Genomic DNA, 19,842 nt, shown 5'->3' with positions numbered 1-19,842 from the left:
CACAGGCTGCCGGTAAAGAGCACCACGGCTCTCACACAGAGCAGACAGAATGCAGCTGACCCGGGCTCCTTTTACCCCACCGCCCTCATTACTTCTGTGTTCCATTTTCCGTCAAAACACTGAACGTTAATTCACTGAGCAACACGCGTCTGGGCGATGTGTGCGTTTCAGTGAAACGGAGCCTGCATCCGCACAGCGAAGCGAGTGAAGCTCATAGCTCAGACCAGCCTGCAGGTCGCCCTGCTGGATCTCACTCTGCACATCGCAGGGCTCATTTCCGCTCACAGCCTTCCACAGCCTTTAGCGCTCTGTTAGCGCTCTGCTAGAGCTCTGCTAGCGCTCTGTTAGCGCTCTGCTAGAGCTCTGCTAGCGCTCTGTTAGCGCTCTGTTAGCGCTCTGCTAGAGTTCTGCTCGCACTCTGCTAGCGCTCTGTTAGCGCTCTGTTAGCACTCTGCTAGCGCTCTGTTAGCGTTCTGCTCGCACTCTGCTAGCGCTCTGTTAGCGCTCTGCTAGAGCTCTGCTAGCGCTCTGCTAGCGCTCTGCTAGAGTTCTGCTCGCACTCTGCTAGCGCTCTGTTAGCGCTATGTTAGCGCTCTGTTAGCACTCTGCTAGCGCTCTGTTAGCGCTCGGCTAGCGCTCTGCTAGCGCTCTGTTAGCGCTCGGCTAGCGCTCTGCTAGCGCTGCTCTTGGCTCCTTGCGGTCGTTCTGTTTTGCGGCCTTTATTTATTTTCTGTGACGAGTCATGAGTGACTCAATTCTAACAGCTGAACACTGTGAAAATTCCCCCGTTTATTCCCCCCCTTTCTGTGCTCATGCCCTCTCTCACCCTCACTTCACCCAGGGCTGGTCTATCTCAACACTGCCATCCGTGTGAAAGACAGAGAGACTGTGTTTGTGAGAGGATGTGAGAAAGTGTGTTCTGTATGTGTATGAGTGTGTCTCTGAACATCCAGGCAACATCCGTTAAGCCAGTTATATGCCAGGTACAGCGCTCTCTCCAGAGAAGTGACATTAATGACTACAGTTACCCAGAGAGATCAGTCTGCTTTCTTAAGTTCCAGAAAACAGTTAGACCAATCAGTGCGCAGTGTTTATCAGGCAGTCTTCCATCTTGGCATCCAAATACATCTGCGTCATCCCAGAATCCATTGCAGGACACTGTTGGAAGTACCAGGGCCTTCGTTGTGCTTTCCAATGGAAAGACAGGAGCAATGGAATACCATCCCTGGGATGCCCTTCTCCTCCTGAAGGTCAATGGATTTCCCGGATGTCAGCAGGGGCCAGAGAAGATGGTAAAGTTATCAGACTGTTTATGGTCCAGAGGAACCTCGCAGACTGCAGAAGCATTTACTCTCTCTCACGCCACACAATGGGACCTCTAGGAACACGTCTAGTTTGGACACACAGTGTGAGGCTCTCAGTATTTATATCCCCCTGAGGCCCGACAGAAAGACAGTTTCAATATTTCCTTTTTTTGGAAATAATACAAGTATCTCAGATGACAAAAACGTTGCAGTGAAAATATTTTCAGAAATATGATTTATTTTATTTTTATGGAATGTCCCTTGGTTCTTTCAGATTAAGACCAGAGACTCGTGTCAAAGTGAAACTGGCGGGTCTGAGGAGGATATATGACACTAACTGGACAGATAAGTCCTTGAACACGTAAAATAAACAGAAACAGAAGAGAATGGTTTGACACGCTGGCCTCCTGTGACAGACGTGACCAGAGGTTGTGACACCCGGGTGCCATGCTTGGACAAACCGGGCTTACGCAAGGTCACTGCAAGGTCACCGCAAGGTCACCCTGCGCTTCACACACAACTGGCATCAGAAACGGAGGCTTTGGGCTTTTCGTCCTTTTCAGAATTTATGTTGGGCACAGTGTTCTTTTCTTCACCGCATCCTGTCCAGTGGAACAAGCTGGAGAGACTTCATCCCTTCCACAGAGGAGAGTCCGGACGCCCCGCATGCTTCTCCAGAGAAAGTGCCTGTCTGCGTTTGAGAGGCAGCGCTTTTACTGAATCATTGCTTTTCTCTCCGTTCGGCCGCAGTCGTGGCGAGGAGAATTTCACAAAAATAAATAAGGGCTGAAAGTTTTGTTTTGTTTTCCTGTTCGGTTCATTGACCCTTGCAACCCTTCCACAACAGAAACAGCAGTTCAGCCCTAATGGTGCCTTACTCAGCGGGGATGGATTCCGCGCAGCGCCGCCCCTCCTTCATGCAGGGCTACCTCCGTGTGCATGCGTCCGTCCGTAAGCGTGCACTGCTGATTGACAGGCTTGTGTTCAGAGCTACAGTAGGTGAGTTTACCTGCCTCCGGACTCCGGACGCGGGCGTGGTATTTGAGGAGTGATGAAGCCGAGCTCAAAGGCTCTCTTTCACCCTTGTGTGTCAGCAGTGTCACTATGGCGACAGTTCTGAAAATCTGCATTTTAACTGTACGATGTCAAAAGCAGGCGTGCGCCATATCAGTGTACATGTTGCGAAAACAAAGAGTACTTTACGACCGTGGGTTACATTCTATTGTGCAACACTTCAAACCGTAGATGCAGTTACCAGAATGACTGTGATTATCATGAGCAGCAACAGCTCTGGGAGGTTAAAAACAGTCTGTTCTTGTGTAAATGTGAGTTATGATGCACACATGCTGACCAGTGTAGTTTTTCTGTTTGTCCACATGCTTTTGGAGCCAAAGAGGGGCCTATAACTCTGACATTATTTTCTCTCATTAATCTTTGTTTCAAAATACACGACAAAAAGCCATCTGTGGAGTCAAAGGTAAAAGCTCAACTGCCAAGATTTTAGTCCAACACCAGTAGCAGGCTAATCCCTGTTCTACTCATTAAACATTTTTACTTACTGACATGCTGTAGACAGCCTTCTTGTAAATTGTGTCTTAATAAAAAGGTTGTTGATTACACTAATAGGGAAATCCTTTTAATTAGAACAATATTTTGGACAAGAGTTAGTAATAATCTTTTACATAAACTCTTGCTAACTAATACATGAACTATACATGGTGAGGTATTAATGGGACCTTTGTTTGAGCACATTTAGGCATTCCTAAACCACTGCATAGGAACAGCAGGGTGTGTGTGCTTGCAGTTATAGGAGCAAGACAGCCTCTGTGTGTGTGAGCTTGTGTGTGCTTGTGTGTGTTTATGTTTGTGCGTGTGTGTATGTGTGCTTATGTCTGTGTGTGAGTGTGTGTTTGCGTGTGTGTATGTGTGCATGTGTTTGTATGTGTGTGTGTGTGTGTGTCTGTGCGTGTGTATGTGTACGCATGTTTGTGTGTGTTTATGTGTATGAGTGGGAGGGGAACTCAGGGTTAAAGGTTAAAGTTCAGGGAAACTGAGAAGAAATTTTTCACTGCATAACATCCTCAAAATACAACTAATGCAGTCGTATATCTCTATCCGACCCTAAGGCCACACTTCACAGTCTTTTTAAGGCTGCGAAAAGCTGATATCTTTCAACTGACCTCTTTGGTCTAGATCCAGATCTGATATACAGTGTGGATGGGCTGTGCGTGAACTCTATGGAACCGTCACAGCTGCGCAGGCTTTCTGTGGAGGCCATTGATGACCACACTGTCGCCACAACAGAGAACCCCAGCACTGTGAGCCCTGATCCAGCCGCGTTGGGCTTCCTGACCACAGAGCCCATTAGCACGTCCAGCACATCGCGCAGTCGGGACCCTTCCCAGCAGCCATTTTGGCTCCAGTTGCCTCGGTTTTCTTTTCCTGGCAGTTGGGCTGCTGCCTCTCCTTTCCGAGCGGATCTGTTTCCTCCATCACGCGCGAGCTCTTGCCCTGCACGGCAATGGCTTTAGCAGAGCGTCTGCACAGCTCGACTGTTTTGAATGGCAGCATTTTAGGTTGGGTATAAATAACATACCTTTTCTATGACTGCAGATAGGTTTCGGTCACAGGGAGAGATTTTACAGCACTATTTTTCATGTTAATTTCTTGTCAAGCAGGTTTTTTCCCAAAATGTCCAATTTTTTTACTCTTACGTTGACTTTTTTGGTGTATGTATATGCCTTGCTAGTATTATTGTACATTAACCATGCCAAAAACAGCTGAGGGAAACAGGAAACTGAGCTGGGTACAGTGGCATTTAGAAAGACCGCAGAGGAGCTTCAGAAAAGCAGAGGAATTTTCAGCCAGAGACCTGAGAGGAGTCACAGTCAGAGGAGTTTTAGTCACAGCTGAGAGGATAGCAAAGATGCTTCATTAGCACCTAAGCTGCCATACAGGTGTGACTCTCTGACCTGCATGCGATCCAGACAGTCCTGCTTAGAGACCACAGGTAGCAGGGTAAGGTAAGATACACTTTTATTGACCCCAATGGGGTAACTTGACCCATCCTAGTTACTTAGGAGCAGTGGGCAGCCACAGTGCAGTGCCCGGGGACCAACTCCAGTTCTGAGGCCAGTGCCTTGGTCAAGGGCCATGGCTGGAGTGTACCTAACCTGACATACATGATAGGACACCAGAGTACCCAGAGAAAACCCATGTTAATGTGGAGAGAGCATGCAATTTCCACACAGAGAGGAACCAACAGGCCAGGACTCGCACCCAGAACCTCCTTCTCAAGCGGCGACAGTGCTAACCACTGCACCCCAACACAGAGCCATTATCTCAGAGTTAATTACTGAAACGATTCCTCAGCAGAGCATATGAACTTCTCAAATAAAATATAAAAGAGCGCAGTAAGGATCAGGAGCAGGAGCAGAGGCTAGCCAGCGTCAGGGCATGGGAGCCGGCTGTATGTATGAGTGCCACTCCTAGGGGAATCGAGCTGCCACTGACTCCTAAACGTGAGAAAGTGCAGAGCACCAAACGCGCAGACCAGCATGGCTCCAGTCACACCGCCTCTCAACCGATGGGCCTGTCCCAGGACAGGCCCGGGATTTCATTATTTATCTCCTTCTCTTTCATCATGCAAGTCCCACAGACACAGAGACAGATTGTAGATAGAACGCATTTTTCTGAGTGAAAACATCCTGTGTCAGCAGCAGTAATCTATAATATCACTAACACCGGTTTCAACACTGACACCCATACAAGTAAACATCCCACCACCCTGCAGTACCATTTAAAACCGAAGGGTTTATTTAATCACCGTTTCCTGTTTAAGACATACATCTTCTCTAAGTAGTGTTTATTTAATATACCGTCTATATTAATATAAGCACAGGGGCCCAGAGTATTAACGTGTGTTCTGTATGACTGTACTACCTGCTATCCCTTTCCCTCTCTCCCTCTCTCTGAATTACACCCTAGATTTGTCTAAGAAAAGGACATTCTGTCTGTTGAAATGTATTTTTTAAATGTGTGATGTAAATGTTTTTGCCAGGACTAAGCAGCTGGGTCGGTGGGTATGTTGATCTGTGCTGCTGCGGTTATGGGACGTCAGATTGTTTTTTATAAGGTGATGGAATGTGGGAGATATATGATTCAGTTTACTCAATATCACTATTACTCCAAATTGGAACCATGTGCTGCAGGCTGCTGTACGGATGGTTGCGCCGCTCAGTATTTATGATCCAGCTCCAAAATTATATTCTTTCAGCTTCTCTGGCACCATGGAAACTTTTCCCCTCAGAAATTCCCACTTACACCCCCCCTCCCCCCAACCACTCACACACACATATACACACACACACACACATGCACGCACACACACACACATGCCATTACCTGAGATGTGCTATAAAGCAGCTCCATGAAAGCACTCACCAGCTCATTGTAAAACAAATATTTCTGAGAGGAAAAATGAGGTCTGTTTCAGTGCTTTGCTTAAAACGCAGTGATCATGTTTTCAGCACTATTCACTAAACTGCCCGCCTACCCGTTTCTCCTTGGTGTTCTCTTTCTCTCTCTCTCTCATGTTTAAATTTCATGGGTAACTGAGTCTGCCCCAGGGTCAGTATGGGTAACTTAGTCTGCCCCAGGGTCAGTGTGGGTAACGAAGTCTGTCCCAGGGGCAGTGTGGGTAACGGAGTCTGTCTCAGGGCCAGTGTAGAGGCTGAGTTGGGATTGCAGGTTTGAGTCTAAGGTGGAGCAGGTCCACTATACCCTTCAGTAAGGTACGTAGCCTGAGCAGGTCTGCTGAGTTGAATGTGGTTGGCTGCTCCCATATTTCACCACATCCCCCATGTGCTGTCAGGGTGTTTATAGGCTGTGGTCTCTGAGGATGTGGAGATGGATGTGTGGCAGTCTAGAGGCATTAGTCTTGCTTCCTAACCGTATAAATGTAGCTGTTCCTTTTTCTTCACAAACACATTTACGAAGGGTTCATAGATCACCAACATGAACTTGTCAAATTGTGCTTTGGAGGAAACTACACACTGTATTGACTTGTGAGTCAGTTCAGATCAAATGTTGAGAGAATCCAGACTGCTGTGATGCAGCACATCCTGTTAACTGTAAATAAAGGCATGCAGAGTCACAGGCCTTCAGCATATCACTGTTACTGGCCATTTAAATACGCACACACACTGAGCACGCTAGCACGTTAGCATGCTGACTCTTCCATGAACCACCCTGCATCAAGCTCGTCCCCCTGTTTTTCCACACTGACTGAGCAGAGTCACCTCCTCTGCCTCTCTAATGGGAAACAGCCACGTTACGTTAGAAATCAGAGTCTGATTCTCAAGCTGGCCATAATCCCATCTATTTTAGGAGTATTAAATCCATTATCTCATCCCTCTAACCTGGAGAGAATGGACCGGAAATCTGCTGTAACAGTCAGCCTCTTGATCAGTTAAGGTTTTGAAACCTTTAGAAAACCAAATTTCCTTAAGTCCTTTAGAAAACTTACTAACACAATACTGCTTCCCTTCTCTTTGAGCTCTCCACAAACGGTTTTAACGACCAGATGTCCACACTTTCAGCAGTTAGGACCCTGCTGATTCCACCTGGCATTCTATAGTTTATTCGGTTAAGAAAGTCCTCACTGAAGGAATCATTTGCCAAAGAAATACAAGACTGATTAAAAGCCCTAAATAAATCCTCCCTTGAAAGTGTCTAATTGAGAAAAATGAGCAGTTCGTTTAAGCTGGTGGGCCGAACAGTGTAAACCAGCCGGAGTTGGACTTGAGCAACTTTTCCAAAGCAGAGCGAAGGGAAGTTCTCCACTGATTGTCTCATCCATTCAAGCAGGACCGAGAAACAAGACCCTCCCTTTCCCCCCACCCCCTCCATCTTTCTGTTTCTCTCTACATCTCCTTCCCTCCCCCTGACTTTTTGTCTACCTCCCACCCTCTCTCTCCCTGTCTCTCTCTCCCTCCCTTTTCCCCTCTCTCTCTCTCTCTCCCTCTCTCTCTCTCCTCCTCTCTCTCCCTCCCTCCCCTCCCTGGCCCCTGCCTCTCTCTCTCTGCTGACTGCACACACCTGCCTGCTTTGGCTGCGCACATCTTTAGCCTTGTTTCCCGCGAGCTCTGAAGCAGCAGATTACCGTTCCCTTGCTGGATTTTGGGAGCCACACACACCTTCTCACCTCAGACTCAGCAGCACAGGTAGGCTGGGGGGACCTCACAGGGCCCGAGACCGCGTGCGAGAGAGAGAGAGGGATGGAGGAAGAGGGAAAGAGAAAGTAAAAAATGGATGTTTTGTTGCGGTAGAAATTGATGTTGTGTTTCCTTAGGGTGCATGTGGTCATTTGATGCTTGATTGTCAGTTTGTGGTTAACTGATGCTTGGTTGGCAGTTTGTTGTAAACTGATGCTTGAATGGCAGTTTGTGGTGTCGCCATGGAGATGGTTGGGAATCCACCCTCTACCGGTGCTCTGGCTGTACACAGGAGCATCCTGATACCATAGCATACCTGATACACAGCATACAGGTGTATGCTCCATGTGCTACGTGAGAGAGAGAGAGTGTGTGTGTGTGTGTGTGTGTGTGTGTACTGGGGCTGGGGGGGGTGGGGGGGGGGTGATTTTTTTCTCTGCATATGAGCTTGTTTTTCTGTCTTGGGTGATAGACTTGTGTGTCTCAGTGTGTAAGTTAGCAGTTTACACACACACACACACACACACACACACCTACACACAAACACACCCACTCACTCACTCACACGTACAGCTCAGATGTGTGGTAGTGAGCAGGGTGCTGGGCTGGGGTCTTGTCCGCTCTTGGCTGCTACGTGGGGGAAATGCCAATACGTTTACGAGCCCTGCCTCCTTTATAGTCTCCCTGCCTTTGGCTCTTTGACATTTTAAGAAAAGCGAGGATTTCTTTGTTCCGTTTTTCTAACAGTAATTACTATTGTTCGTGCCTGTCCGTGCGGTTGGCGCTGTTGTGGAAACAGCAGCGCATCTGGAAATGAAAACAGGACAGGAGATCTAAGACCAGACAAGTATCGACCTGGAAAGGCTGAGTCCTGTTCTGCACGACCCGCGTCCTCCTTCCTATGAGTAGATCCTTTCCTCCCTGTCCCAGTCCTGACCCCGCATCCTTCAGCCCTGTCCCACTTTAGCCCACTTCAGCCTCATTTAGCCCCTGTCTGGTGGCAGCAGCATTGAAACGTATCGCCACGGGCAACAGAAAGCAAAGGGTGGAGCTAGTCTGAGGTAAACACGAAAGCCCTGTGACCCGTATGAATTCTTTAATGACTCCTTTAAATCTGCATGCGCTTGGCACAGAGGGCTCGCACAACGCTGGCACAATGCTGAGAGAACGTTACGTGGAGGTTCCTGCATTGCTCGACAGCAGGCCCGGACATCGTGCGCTCTGGCAGGAACACAGCTGGACCGAGACTATCAGGGGCGGAGCCTCCGAACGTTGGCCCTGCGTGGACGCCAGCCATGAGGGCGTCTTCACCCCTCCGCTAAAACAATAGAATTTTCCAGACCCTGGTGCTCTGACAGAGGGCTGATATTACTGCAGAGGGACAAACCTGAAACTTCCACTGGTCCAGAGAGATGGACTGAAAGAGAGGGAGGGAGAGAGAAGAGAGAGAGAGCGAGGGAGGGAACAGGAAAGAATAAGACAGGAAAGTGGAGAGTTGATTTCTGTCCAAGCTTAACTGCAGATGATACAGCTGTGGTTAATGATAAGCTATTTCTTGTGGAATGTTCCAAAAGTGCTTTAACTGTTCAGGGGTCTCTGTGGTATACAGACTGTTCCGGAAAACAGTTCATTCTTGCTGATTACCAGGAAAATAAACAACTTTCTGGCTCAAAAACTGTCCACTTGCATTGTGGGATTCCCCTGGCCTCCTGCACTCATATGTGGCATGTTTGATTTACCATTTGGAAACACAAAATCTGGAAATGAATTCTGTGAAAAGTGAAAAGTATAAAGTTTATAACAATGAAGTAATCTCACACCCTCTCTTGAGCCCCTCATATGGGAGATGTGCTCTGAGAAAAGGAGAGGATGTCTGAGGACTTCGGCGATTACTACGATGAAAAAAGGAAGCAGTAAATCCAAGAATGTCCAGAGAGAGCACAAAGTAAGGAATATTAAGAGGAACAGGAGGGGAAAATGAAGAGAAAGGAGGAAAGAATCTAACAGCTCTTACTCTGGCCTCTGTGAGATGTTACTCTGGCCTCTGTGAGGTGTTACTCTGGCCTCTGTGAGGTGTTACTCTGGCCTCTGTGAGGTGTTACTCTGGCCTCTGTGAGGTGTTACTCTGGCCTCTGTGAGATGTTACTCTGGCCTCTGTGAGGTGTTACTCTGGCCTCTGTGAGGTGTTACTCTGGCCTCTGTGAGGTGTTACTCTGCCCTCTGTGAGATGTTACTCTAGCCTCTGTGAGATGTTACTCTGGCCTCTGTGAGATGTTACTCTAGCCTCTGTGAGATGTTACTCTGCCCTCTGTGAGATGTTACTCTAGCCTCTGTGAGATGTTACTCTGCCCTCTGTGAGATGTTACTCTGGCCTCTGTGAGATGTTACTCTAGCCTCTGTGAGATGTTACTCTGCCCTCTGTGAGATGTTACTCTGGCCTCTGTGAGATGTTACTCTAGCCTCTGTAGGAAGTTACTCTGGCCTCTGTGAGATGTTACTCTGCCCTCTGTAAGAAGTTACTCTGGCCTCTGAGAGACGTTACTCTGGCTTCTTTAAGATGTTCTGTAAGCCTATCCTCAAAGTTGGAAATGTAATTTTAAAGTTATTAATCCTCAGTGAAGTTTACAGAAGGAAGAGGACTTGTCCTCATAAAGGATTTTGGAGGAACCATAAAAGACCTGGCAAGTGATGATGTGGGATATCTGACACTTAATTTTCCATGGCAATTAGGGCTTAAATTGCGCTAGACTTGGTTTTTTATCAGCCTATGGCTCATAAACACATCTGTAACACCAGCGGGGAGTTTGGCACCACGTTCTCTTGTTTGCTGTAACTGGGACTCATTATGCCTGGCAGAACACGAGAACATGACCTGTCTGCACCAGCGCTCCCAGAGAATGGAGCACAGAGGACCAAGTTAAGGACCAAGGACTTAATCTTCTGAAGAATAATTTAGGGCATGACAAAGGACACTAGAGAGGATGGAAGGCATGCAGGGGCTGAGAATCTGATGGGTCTGAGATTCTGATGAGCCTGAGAATCTGATGAGTCTGAGAGTCTGATAAGTCTGAGAGTCTGATGAGTCTGCAAGTCTAAGAGTTTGATGAGTCTGATGAGTCTGATGAGTCTGATAAGTCTGAGAGTCTGATGAGTCTGATGAGTCTGAGAGTTTGATGAGTCTGGTGAGTCTAAGAGTCTGGTGAGTCTGATAAGTCTGAGAGTCTGATGAGTCTGATGAGTCTGAGAGTTTGATGAGTCTGGTGAGTCTAAGAGTCTGATGAGTCTGAGAGTCTGAAAGAATATGTAATCTGTATATAGGCTGTAATTACTCTTCTAAAGCATGTGTTGCCCATGGAAGCACCCCTTGTTAGGGATTGGTCACTAACTATGCAGGTGCCGAATTAGGCGGCCTGTAATTGGCTGTTTTGGGAGCCAGGGAGGCAGGGTGTTCTGCCCAGCCCCTCAGTGCAGGCACTGCTCAGCTCTTTAGATAGTGGAAATGAGCTCTATCAGAGGGCACAAGTGCTCGCCTGCACCCTCCCAAACTGATGAAGGCCCTCACAGTGATGGGACAGGCCTGCAACTGTGACTAGGCACTACAAACGGTGGGGAAGAAAGTTAAATAGAGAATGAACGAAAACAAAAATAAAAATTAATGAACTGTTTGGCATAAGAGTCTAACAATCAGCTCACTTTAAATTTACAGTTGCTTCGCACAGATGCTATGTTCATCTGATGAGCAGAGCAGGCTCTTCTCTTTAGCATCTGTCTGAATAGCATCTGGCCCATCGCTACACCAGCCCTGGAACACTACGCACCCCATAAATACTAAACCCTCTGACCCCTGACCCTGGCACACCGTGCTGAGTGTCCTCCTGGGAACCAGAGCCACTGCAGCCTCTGCTCATATCGACAGGAGATTTGGATGGTTTAAAATGGCTTCCAAAACCAAACAGGCTGAAAGGGGGAAAAGGAAAAAGCAGCTCGCACAGACCCTTTTCCTGGCTCAGCTGGTGTCTTCCAGTGAGAAGACTGACTGCTTGGATTGGCGGCTGCTCTGTCAGAAGTCTGGGAACGATGGCTGTCTGTTGGCCTGGAGGTGCTCTGTGTGTGTCGGGCCCTGCTCAGCATCCGCCAGCCGGATTTAATCAGCTCATCTGGAGCAGAGTGCCACGCCGGTCACACGAGGAGAAGGCCTCCTCCGGGCGGGGAGGGGCGTGTGCCAAACGGCGTCACAGACACGGACACGACGCCGGGAACGCCGTCACAGACACGGACACGACGCCGGGAACGCAGTCAGAGACACGGACACGATGCCGGGAACGCCGTCAGAGACACGGACACGATGCCGGGAACGCCGTCAGACACGCATCTACCACCTAAGGGCCTGTAACACGCCTGCCCGTCACTTAGCTCTTAGAGCAGCTCGATTTGCGTGTCTAACATCAACAGATGCAGTATTGCTGCCTGTCATCTGAGTATCCACAATGCAATGTGCTCCCCAGGTGGGAATCATGGGATTTAGTGTTTTTCTATCTAATCACAGGTCACGGTATCTATACACAGTGATGATACATTCATTCATCATGCACATTTATCGTCATCCAAGTTTGAATGACAACTGATCATAAGACATCATAAGACAAACAAATATTTTTTCTCCTCCTGCAGTATGTCATACTTCAGTTAGGAAGAATAATGTGACTCTTACAGAGGGACACATCGTTACAGCTACTAATGTACACAAACATGAAATCAATTATATTCAGTAAGCCAGTCCAAACCTAATGCCTTGCATAACTGAAGCCTATTCAGGAATGTACCCCAAGCCTATATCTAACACAATTCTGCAAGGGGAAATAAGCAGTTCTATACTTGCATCTTTATGTCTTATGTACTGGTGTTTATTAGACAATTTTTAAGAATCTTCTTTTGCTATTACTTTTACTACTATCCTTACGTAATGTTTACATCATCATTGGCTACCAGGCTTCATACAGTGGCCTTGTTCCTATGTAATTACACATGCCCATACACTTCAAAGACTGTAAGTATGCCTTGTTACAGACTTTATGTGAGTGTTGCTTATTTGCATTTGGGTTTATAGTGAATATAAAGCCCTAAATCATATATATGATTTAAACTGGGGTTGGGCGGGGTCACTAAGTCCTGGTCCTGTCAGGGGTCCACAGAGCCATACTGTGCCAGTATCAGTATCAGTATCAGTATCAGTATCAGTATCAGTATCAGTATCAGTCCTGCTCGTTCAACACCAGTGGCCTTGCGCCAGAATTTAATGTGCAGTTTGTAAGACTTTTATGAGTTATCATTATGATGATTTATTTGAAGCCAGTCTGCTTCAAATGCTAACAGTGCTATGTGCTGAGTTGATACATGCTATTTAAGTGCCCTTTGACCTTGCCAGCAGTAGCACAGTGGATGGAGCAGAATGTTGCTGCAGTGAGCCAGCATGGGTACTTAGCTCAGGAGAAATATACAAGCCCGTGGCAGTACATCAGACTGCTGTTGTGTAAAAAATACTTGGCTACAGTCAAGTTGTCAGACCTCATGTCCTTCAGTGTTTTTATTTCACATTCTAACGGTGCCATTCAAAAACTTTTCAGTGTTATAATATTAACTCGCCGATGGCATCACATGACCTGAGCTACAGCCTCTCATCATTCAGCAGTCAGGTCTACAAGCAAAGCAGCCAGGGCTTCACATCCAAGCAAGGTTTATGATTGTAGATCACTGTGGAACACTGTGGAACACTGTGGAACACTGTGGAACACTGTGGAACACTGAGGAACACTGTGGAACACTGAGGAACACGGAGTACCGGGACTGACGGCTTAACAAGCCCAAACTGACTCGCGTTTCTTTTTTCTTGTGTTTTGTGGCGTAATGAGTGGTGTGCCTTACCTCTGACCTCTGACCTTTGCCCCGGCAGGCCCGTCCAGCCCCACAGCAGCAGAATGAAATCGGCCTGTCTCTTCCTGCTCCTGGCCTCGGCCTGCTGGGCACTGCCCTTTCGCCAGTCGGGCTTCATGGACTTCATGATGGAGGACGAGCCCGGCTCTGGGCTGACCGATAGCCCCACGGACCCACCGAGGCCCACAGGCCCAACGAGGCCCCAAGGCCCAAAGCGCCCGACAGAGCCAGAAGAGCGAGAGGACCCAACAGACCCGTCCTACCCGGGGCCCGTCTGCCCCTTCAGGTGCCAGTGTCACCTCCGCGTCACGCAGTGCTCTGACTTAGGTGAGCCACGCCCGCTCTCCACTGGCCACGCCCACAAGGAGTCTGCAGAGCAACCAGCACTGTACAGCAGTGTTAAGGCTTTATGTGATGTGTACGTTAGATGAGAGAGGATTCTCGCCCTTTTCTCTCTCCCCCCCCTCCCTCGCTCCCTCTCTCCCTCTGTAGTGTGTTTATACTTCACGTAGGCTGGCACAGGCTGCAGGCTGAGCGGTTTTACCCATAGTGCTCTGGGGAAACGCCACTCACCACAAACATTTGCCTGGGGGAGACTGTGGCTTTCCAGGGGAGGGGGAGGGGGGTGAGGGGGAGGGGGGCGCATGACGCACGATGGACAGGAGCGTGGGACCCCTCCACTCAAAACCCCCTCAGCCACAGTGCCGGCTGATTGAAGGGCGCTCAGAATCACCCTGGCGGCCGGCCGCCGGCTCCCTGGGGCAGGGTTGGGAGGCAGCTGGCTGCCATCGGTCACCCACAGCTCCACTGTGTTCCTTTGGGCGCCACACAGCCTTTGACCCAGTTCCTCTGCTCTCCCAGAAGTCATGGCATTGGGCCGTGGCTGACGGTGAGGAGACAGACAGGTCAGGCGGCCAGGTGGACAGGTGACAGTTGCTGTGGGTGTGTGTGTTTCAGGGCGTCTGTACTGTGCTTGTGTACCTGTGTGTGTTTCAGTGTGTGTGTTTCAGGGTGTATGTGCCTCTGCTTTGCGTGCAGGGGGACAGGAGCAGGTTTACCTGGCCATCTCACTGTCCTACTCTTCCTGTCTTTGGTCTCCAGGTCTGAAAAATGTTCCAGATAAAATCCCTCCAGACACGTCGCTGCTGGACCTGCAGAACAACAAGATCAGCGAGATTCGGGAAAACGACTTCAAGGCCCTGAAGGGCCTGCATGTAAGTCCACCTCCTCCTCTCTGATCCCGCCCCCTACATACTGATACTGAAGATCACTGAAACATCATAAAAATGCAATTTTCCTTCTCTCCTCATTTGAGCTTTTAGTCAGAAAAGAACAAAGAAAATCATTTTTTAAAAATGAATTATCCCTTTAACAAATGCAACAACGCTGGTCCTGCACATCCATCATAAACCAAACCAAACTGCTACATTCGACAGTTCAAGTCATGACCTGTCTTTATCATTAAATCATAATTTAAAGACCAGCATGCTGTTTAAAATCAACAAAGTTCAAACACATATTCGCAGTGGAGAAACAGACTGAATAACAAAGTCGATCAGTCAATCCTTTTTTGAAAGCAAAGCACTTCGGATCATTGCACCGAAGCCTGCTTTTACAACACAACTGTGTTTTCATCAAGCTTTCAGTAATGCTGGCCAAAGTGCAAACAGACTTATTGTGCACACACCCTAAACTTTCAGACAGAACTCAGATCCAAAGAACGCTTGGCTGGAGTGGAGCGGCCCAAATGAAGATTTATCCTGGAGCGGTTGAGTAAGGGCTGGAACGCAGAGCGCTATTTCAGAAAGCTGATCTCCTGACTGCTTTCCCAGCGTTCCAATGCAGTGTAGCGCCCTCCTGCTAATACTCTCACATCTCTGAAGGGCCCACACCCATTAGAAATGGCTTTGTTTGGATAGTGAGTTTAGTCCATGAAGTGGTGATTAATGGCCAACAGGTCAGATGTCCCAACTCATTTCCCCTGCACTCTAATTGTTCAAATTCCTCAGTGTCTGAAAGTGTGTGTGTGAGCATGTGTTTGTGTGTGTGGCACTTTTTTCATGTGGCATGCAAAAATGAAGACTTGGTTTTTACACTGTAAAAGATCAGACTGTCACAGTAAATAAGTTATTTAAGTGATTTAGCAAAGTGTGGCTATGGGGAACAGCAGTGCATAATGTGGAGGTTGGTGACATGGTTTCCCTCCCACAGGCCCTCATTCTGGTGAACAACGTGATAACCATCATCCACCCTAAGGCCTTCATGCCCCTGGGCAAACTGCAGAGGCTCTACCTGTCCAAGAACCTGCTGAAGGACATGCCCGCCAACATGCCCAAGAGCCTGCAGGAGCTGCGCATCCACGAGAACAAGATCAGCAAGATCAAGAAGGCCTCCTTCCAGGGCCTGGTCAACGTCATCGTCATGGGTAGGGGCTCACAGAGGGGAGGGGGGGTGGGTACAGCAGGGTTGGGCCCTGGGCTCTAAACTGAGCACCTTGAGGCTGAGGAACATCACTCACTATGATGTTTAATGTGTGACACAAGAACCCCCTGGCCCACACTGATGCCTTCGCTTAGACCACTCAAATGTGATTGGCTGTGAGTCAGAAAGAGTAAGCAGCACTAAATTCCATATGAACTCCAGCAGTCCTAGAATAGCACAGCCTCATTACTCCTTACTGGCTGGGGCTCCAACAGCACACAGCATAAAACACTCTGATTCACGGTTTATGTTCACAACCTGACAAGCGGAAAATAAACTGTGGAAAGCAGAAACAGGCATCCTTTTGACAGCAGTGACAGACTATTAGCGTAAAGGAGAGTAGAAAAAGTATGTTCAAACTGATAGTGGTATGAGCATTTCCTCTTGGCAGTTGTACCACAGTTATCCATATGACATGACTGAATTTTGCGTATAGGATTTTAATTAATGATACACCAGGGTTCTGTACTACATGGTGTGTGGGGGGCATGTTAGGGGGCTTCTTTGCCGGGTTGACAATGATGGACAGTTGACTTTAAATTTTTAATTCGCAACATAAAAAGGAAAAAATTCCTGAGATGTATTGATTGGATAAGGCAACTAAGGTTAACCCACTACCAATGTTAAATAAATGGAACAATAAAGGTATTATTAAAACTCAAAAATCTCTCCCCCAGAGCTGGGCTCCAACCCGCTGAAGAGCTCTGGGATAGATGACGGAGCTTTCGCTGACCTCAAACGGGTCTCCTACATCCGCATTGCAGACACCAACCTGACAGAGCTGCCCAAAGGTGAGCAGGAACCTGTCTACTGTCTGTGGGCTTCAGGGAAGAGTGAAAACACAGCATTCTGGGTAAAGCTGCTGTGAGGCGATACTGTACTGTGGAACGTACTCAGACACGGCGGGGGCGGGGGCGGGGGCGGTGGCGGGGGTGGGGGGGCTACATTCTGAAGATGAAGATGTTGCAATACTAGTTCCCTCCCACATGGGGAAAACTGTCCAAATGACAAGGAAACCAGGCAGGTGTTGTGGGGGGAGGAAGGAGACAGGGTTTGATTGGTTTGCTGTGTTGACGTCTTTCCCCAGGCCTGCCCAGCTCTCTGTCTGAGCTGCACCTGGACAGCAACAAGATCACCAAAGTGCAGGTGGACAGGCTGAAGGGGCTGAAAACCCTGGCCAAGTAATGAAGCCCTTTACTCTACCAGCAGCTCTCTCTCTCTCTCTGTCTCCACTCTGCAACTCTCTCTCTCTCTCTCTGTCTCCACTCTGCAACTCTCTCTCTCTCTCTCTGTCTCCACTCTGCAGCTCTCTCTCTCTCTCTCTCTCTCTCTCTCTCTCTCTCTGTCTCCACTCTGCAGCTCTCTCTCTCTCTCTCTCTCTCTCTCTCTCTCTCTCTGTCTCCACTCTGCAACTCTCTCTCTCTCTCTCTCTCTCTCTCTCTCTCTCTCTCTCTCTCTCTCTCTCTCTCTCTCTCTCTCTCTCTCTGCTTCTCATGCAGCCGTTTACTGGGGCAGAATAGACTGCTATTCACTCAGTCATCTATAATATAATTTATTATTATATTATTTCCAGACTTCCAAAAAATTAGACACATAAACTAGTCATAACAGTCCCACTGGCATCTGAAGCATGCCCAGCAGCTTAGCCATTACCTCCTGAATGTGATCTGATGCTCCAGTTGGCTTCGATACTGTGTGCCTAGCCCAAATCTCCAACTGCCTCCTGGCTCATGTAACCAAGGCTATCTGCCTTACTGATTGGCTTCTGAATGTTGCCTAATGTTCTATTGGCTGGCGATATGTGTTACCGAGCTCTCTGATTGGCTGACGTGCTGCTGCCGCCCCCAGGCTGGGTCTCAGCTTCAATGAGATCAGTGTTGTGGAGAACGGCACCATGGCGACGATGCCTCACCTGCGTGAGCTGCACCTGGACAACAACGCCCTGACCAGCGTGCCCGCAGGCCTGCCGGACCACAAGTACATCCAGGTGAGCTGGGCCGGGGCTGGGGCTGGGGCTGGGGCTGGGCCTGGGGCTGGGGCTGGGGCTGGGGCTGGGGCTGGGGCTGGGGGAGGGGGTGGGGGTAACGCTAAATCAAAGCCCCTCCCTGCGTGTTATTAAATGTCTTTGATGTTATCACCATTACCCACTGCACTATTACTGCACTTCCATCACTTCTCACCGGAGGAAAAACACACTGGCTGAACTGAATCTATGAGAGAACAAATAGAGCTGGAATGCCACTGTCCAATGAGCCTGTTCTCTAACCCGCCTCCCTTCTCCCTTGTGGTTGCCATAGGTGGTCTATCTCCATAACAACAAGATCGCTGCGGTGGGCACGGAGGACTTCTGCCCCCCTGGGTTCAACACCAAGAAGGCCATGTACTCAGGGATCAGCCTGTTCAGCAACCCCGTCCCCTACTGGGAGGTGCAGCCAATCACCTTCCGCTGCGTCTTCGACCGCTCCGCCATTCAGCTCGGAAACTACCGGAAGTAGACCTGCCCCCCTTCTACGCAACCCCCCCCCCCCACCCCAAACAGACCGGACCCCCACTTTATATCACTGTGTGCCCCCTCCCCTTACCTAGTTTTGTGTACTGAACACAACTCACTGCAGCAGCACCACCTCATATACTCAATACAGCAATAAAACCACAACCAAACCCTGGTGTGCAGCTTACGCACGAGGCACCGTATGCAAACCAGAACCCAGGCCATACTTTACACACTCCAGACAGCAACACACCAGAACCACAACCCATTTCACATGCTCCACACAACAATAAACCCACTACCGGAACCACGTCTTACATACTCCCAACAGAACCAGAGCCGCACACAGCACTACAGTGATAGCCCACCCATAGAAGAAAGTCCATGTCCTACGCAGATCACACAACAAAAACTCCCTTCATCATCCAGCAGACCCTGAACCAAGCCCATTCTACCACATATACCCAAAATGACATGATGCAGATTTTATAATGGAGGTGTGAGATTATGAAAAAGTTTATTGTAAAGATGTCAAGGCAAATGCAAATGAATAAAAAACATTATGACAAATTGAAAAAAAAAAAGACAAACAAGACATTGTAGCATTGAACCCACACCCAGCTGCTGGAAGGCTTTCAGGCAGACTGACTCTGCAGGACTCGAGCACCACATCGGGACCGGCTGGCCTGTGGAGCAGGCAGCCACGGCTTAGCCTCGGCCTCACAGACACCAAGAGCAGGAGTACGAGAAAGCGCTAGAACATCAGGGCGCAGAGCTAGAGGTCAGAGTGCACCATCGCAAGTATGGCACATACCCTCAAGTGCACCGTTTCCTTCACATATATTATAGTCACGTCAAGTAGATAGATGAGTTTTTAATCTGTCACATTTCCCTATCTTTTGCTTGCACCTGCTTGCACAGAATCCTCACTGCACTGTAACATACAGGCAGAACAGATAGAACAGGCTCTAAGCTATAGGATAAACAGAGCATACACTCTCACACAGTCGGCTCACACCCATACGTTCGCATGCATTTATTGCCATTTTTACCTGCAGGGAGACATTTATGAATTGCAGCTGTACTTGTGTATGTGTGTGAGTGTGTTTTTTTTTGGTTTGGTCAAAGTCATGGCCATGGGGTGCTGGTATTGGGGGCGGGGCTGAGGATGACCACGCCCACACCCATGCTCCCCCGTGGCAGTGTGCATGTTGGATGTGTAGAGGCTGTATATAGGCGCTGTATAAAACATTGCCTTTGCTCTCACTGCTCTTTCAGACTGAAGCTGTTCCTCAGGGGCTCCGCCCCCGTGTTCTCCACCATATAAAACTCAAATAAACGATAAAAAACCATTTCTGGGTTCCGCAAGTGGGCTGACCCTGCAAGCACGCGCAAGTCTATGCGGTCTATGCGGGGGGGG

General features: G+C 48.6%; 1 protein-coding gene across 1 annotated transcript; it reads left to right on the top strand.

Annotated features, from left to right (window-relative positions):
* The first annotated feature begins 7,361 nt into the window (after positions 1-7,361).
* On the top strand, positions 7,362-19,774 carry LOC118218997 (decorin-like). Its single transcript, XM_035401763.1, has 8 exons — positions 7,362-7,528; positions 13,470-13,777; positions 14,552-14,664; positions 15,662-15,875; positions 16,609-16,722; positions 17,019-17,112; positions 17,780-17,918; positions 18,229-19,774. The coding sequence occupies exons 2-8, from the start codon at positions 13,495-13,497 to the stop codon at positions 18,424-18,426; spliced, it is 1,155 nt and encodes a 384-aa protein (XP_035257654.1). The 5' UTR covers positions 7,362-7,528; positions 13,470-13,494; the 3' UTR covers positions 18,427-19,774.
* The last annotated feature ends 68 nt before the right edge of the window (positions 19,775-19,842 follow it).

Source organism: Anguilla anguilla, chromosome 19 (genome assembly GCF_013347855.1).
Source record: "Anguilla anguilla isolate fAngAng1 chromosome 19, fAngAng1.pri, whole genome shotgun sequence".
Classification (NCBI taxonomy): domain Eukaryota; kingdom Metazoa; phylum Chordata; class Actinopteri; order Anguilliformes; family Anguillidae; genus Anguilla; species Anguilla anguilla.
Note: the sequence above shows the minus strand (reverse complement) of the source record. Positions and strands in the feature narration are given on the sequence as shown.

What these genes read in the sequence shown, in the direction of transcription:
- LOC118218997 (XM_035401763.1), top strand. Translation starts at nt 13,495, where the DNA reads ATGAAATCGGCCTGTCTCTTCCTGCTCCTGGCCTCGGCCTGCTGGGCA. An exon ending in CACGCAGTGCTCTGACTTAG is followed by an intron (nt 13,778 to 14,551) that starts GTGAGCCACGCC and finishes TTTGGTCTCCAG; the next exon opens with GTCTGAAAAATGTTCCAGAT. An exon ending in GGTCAACGTCATCGTCATGG is followed by an intron (nt 15,876 to 16,608) that starts GTAGGGGCTCAC and finishes TCTCTCCCCCAG; the next exon opens with AGCTGGGCTCCAACCCGCTG.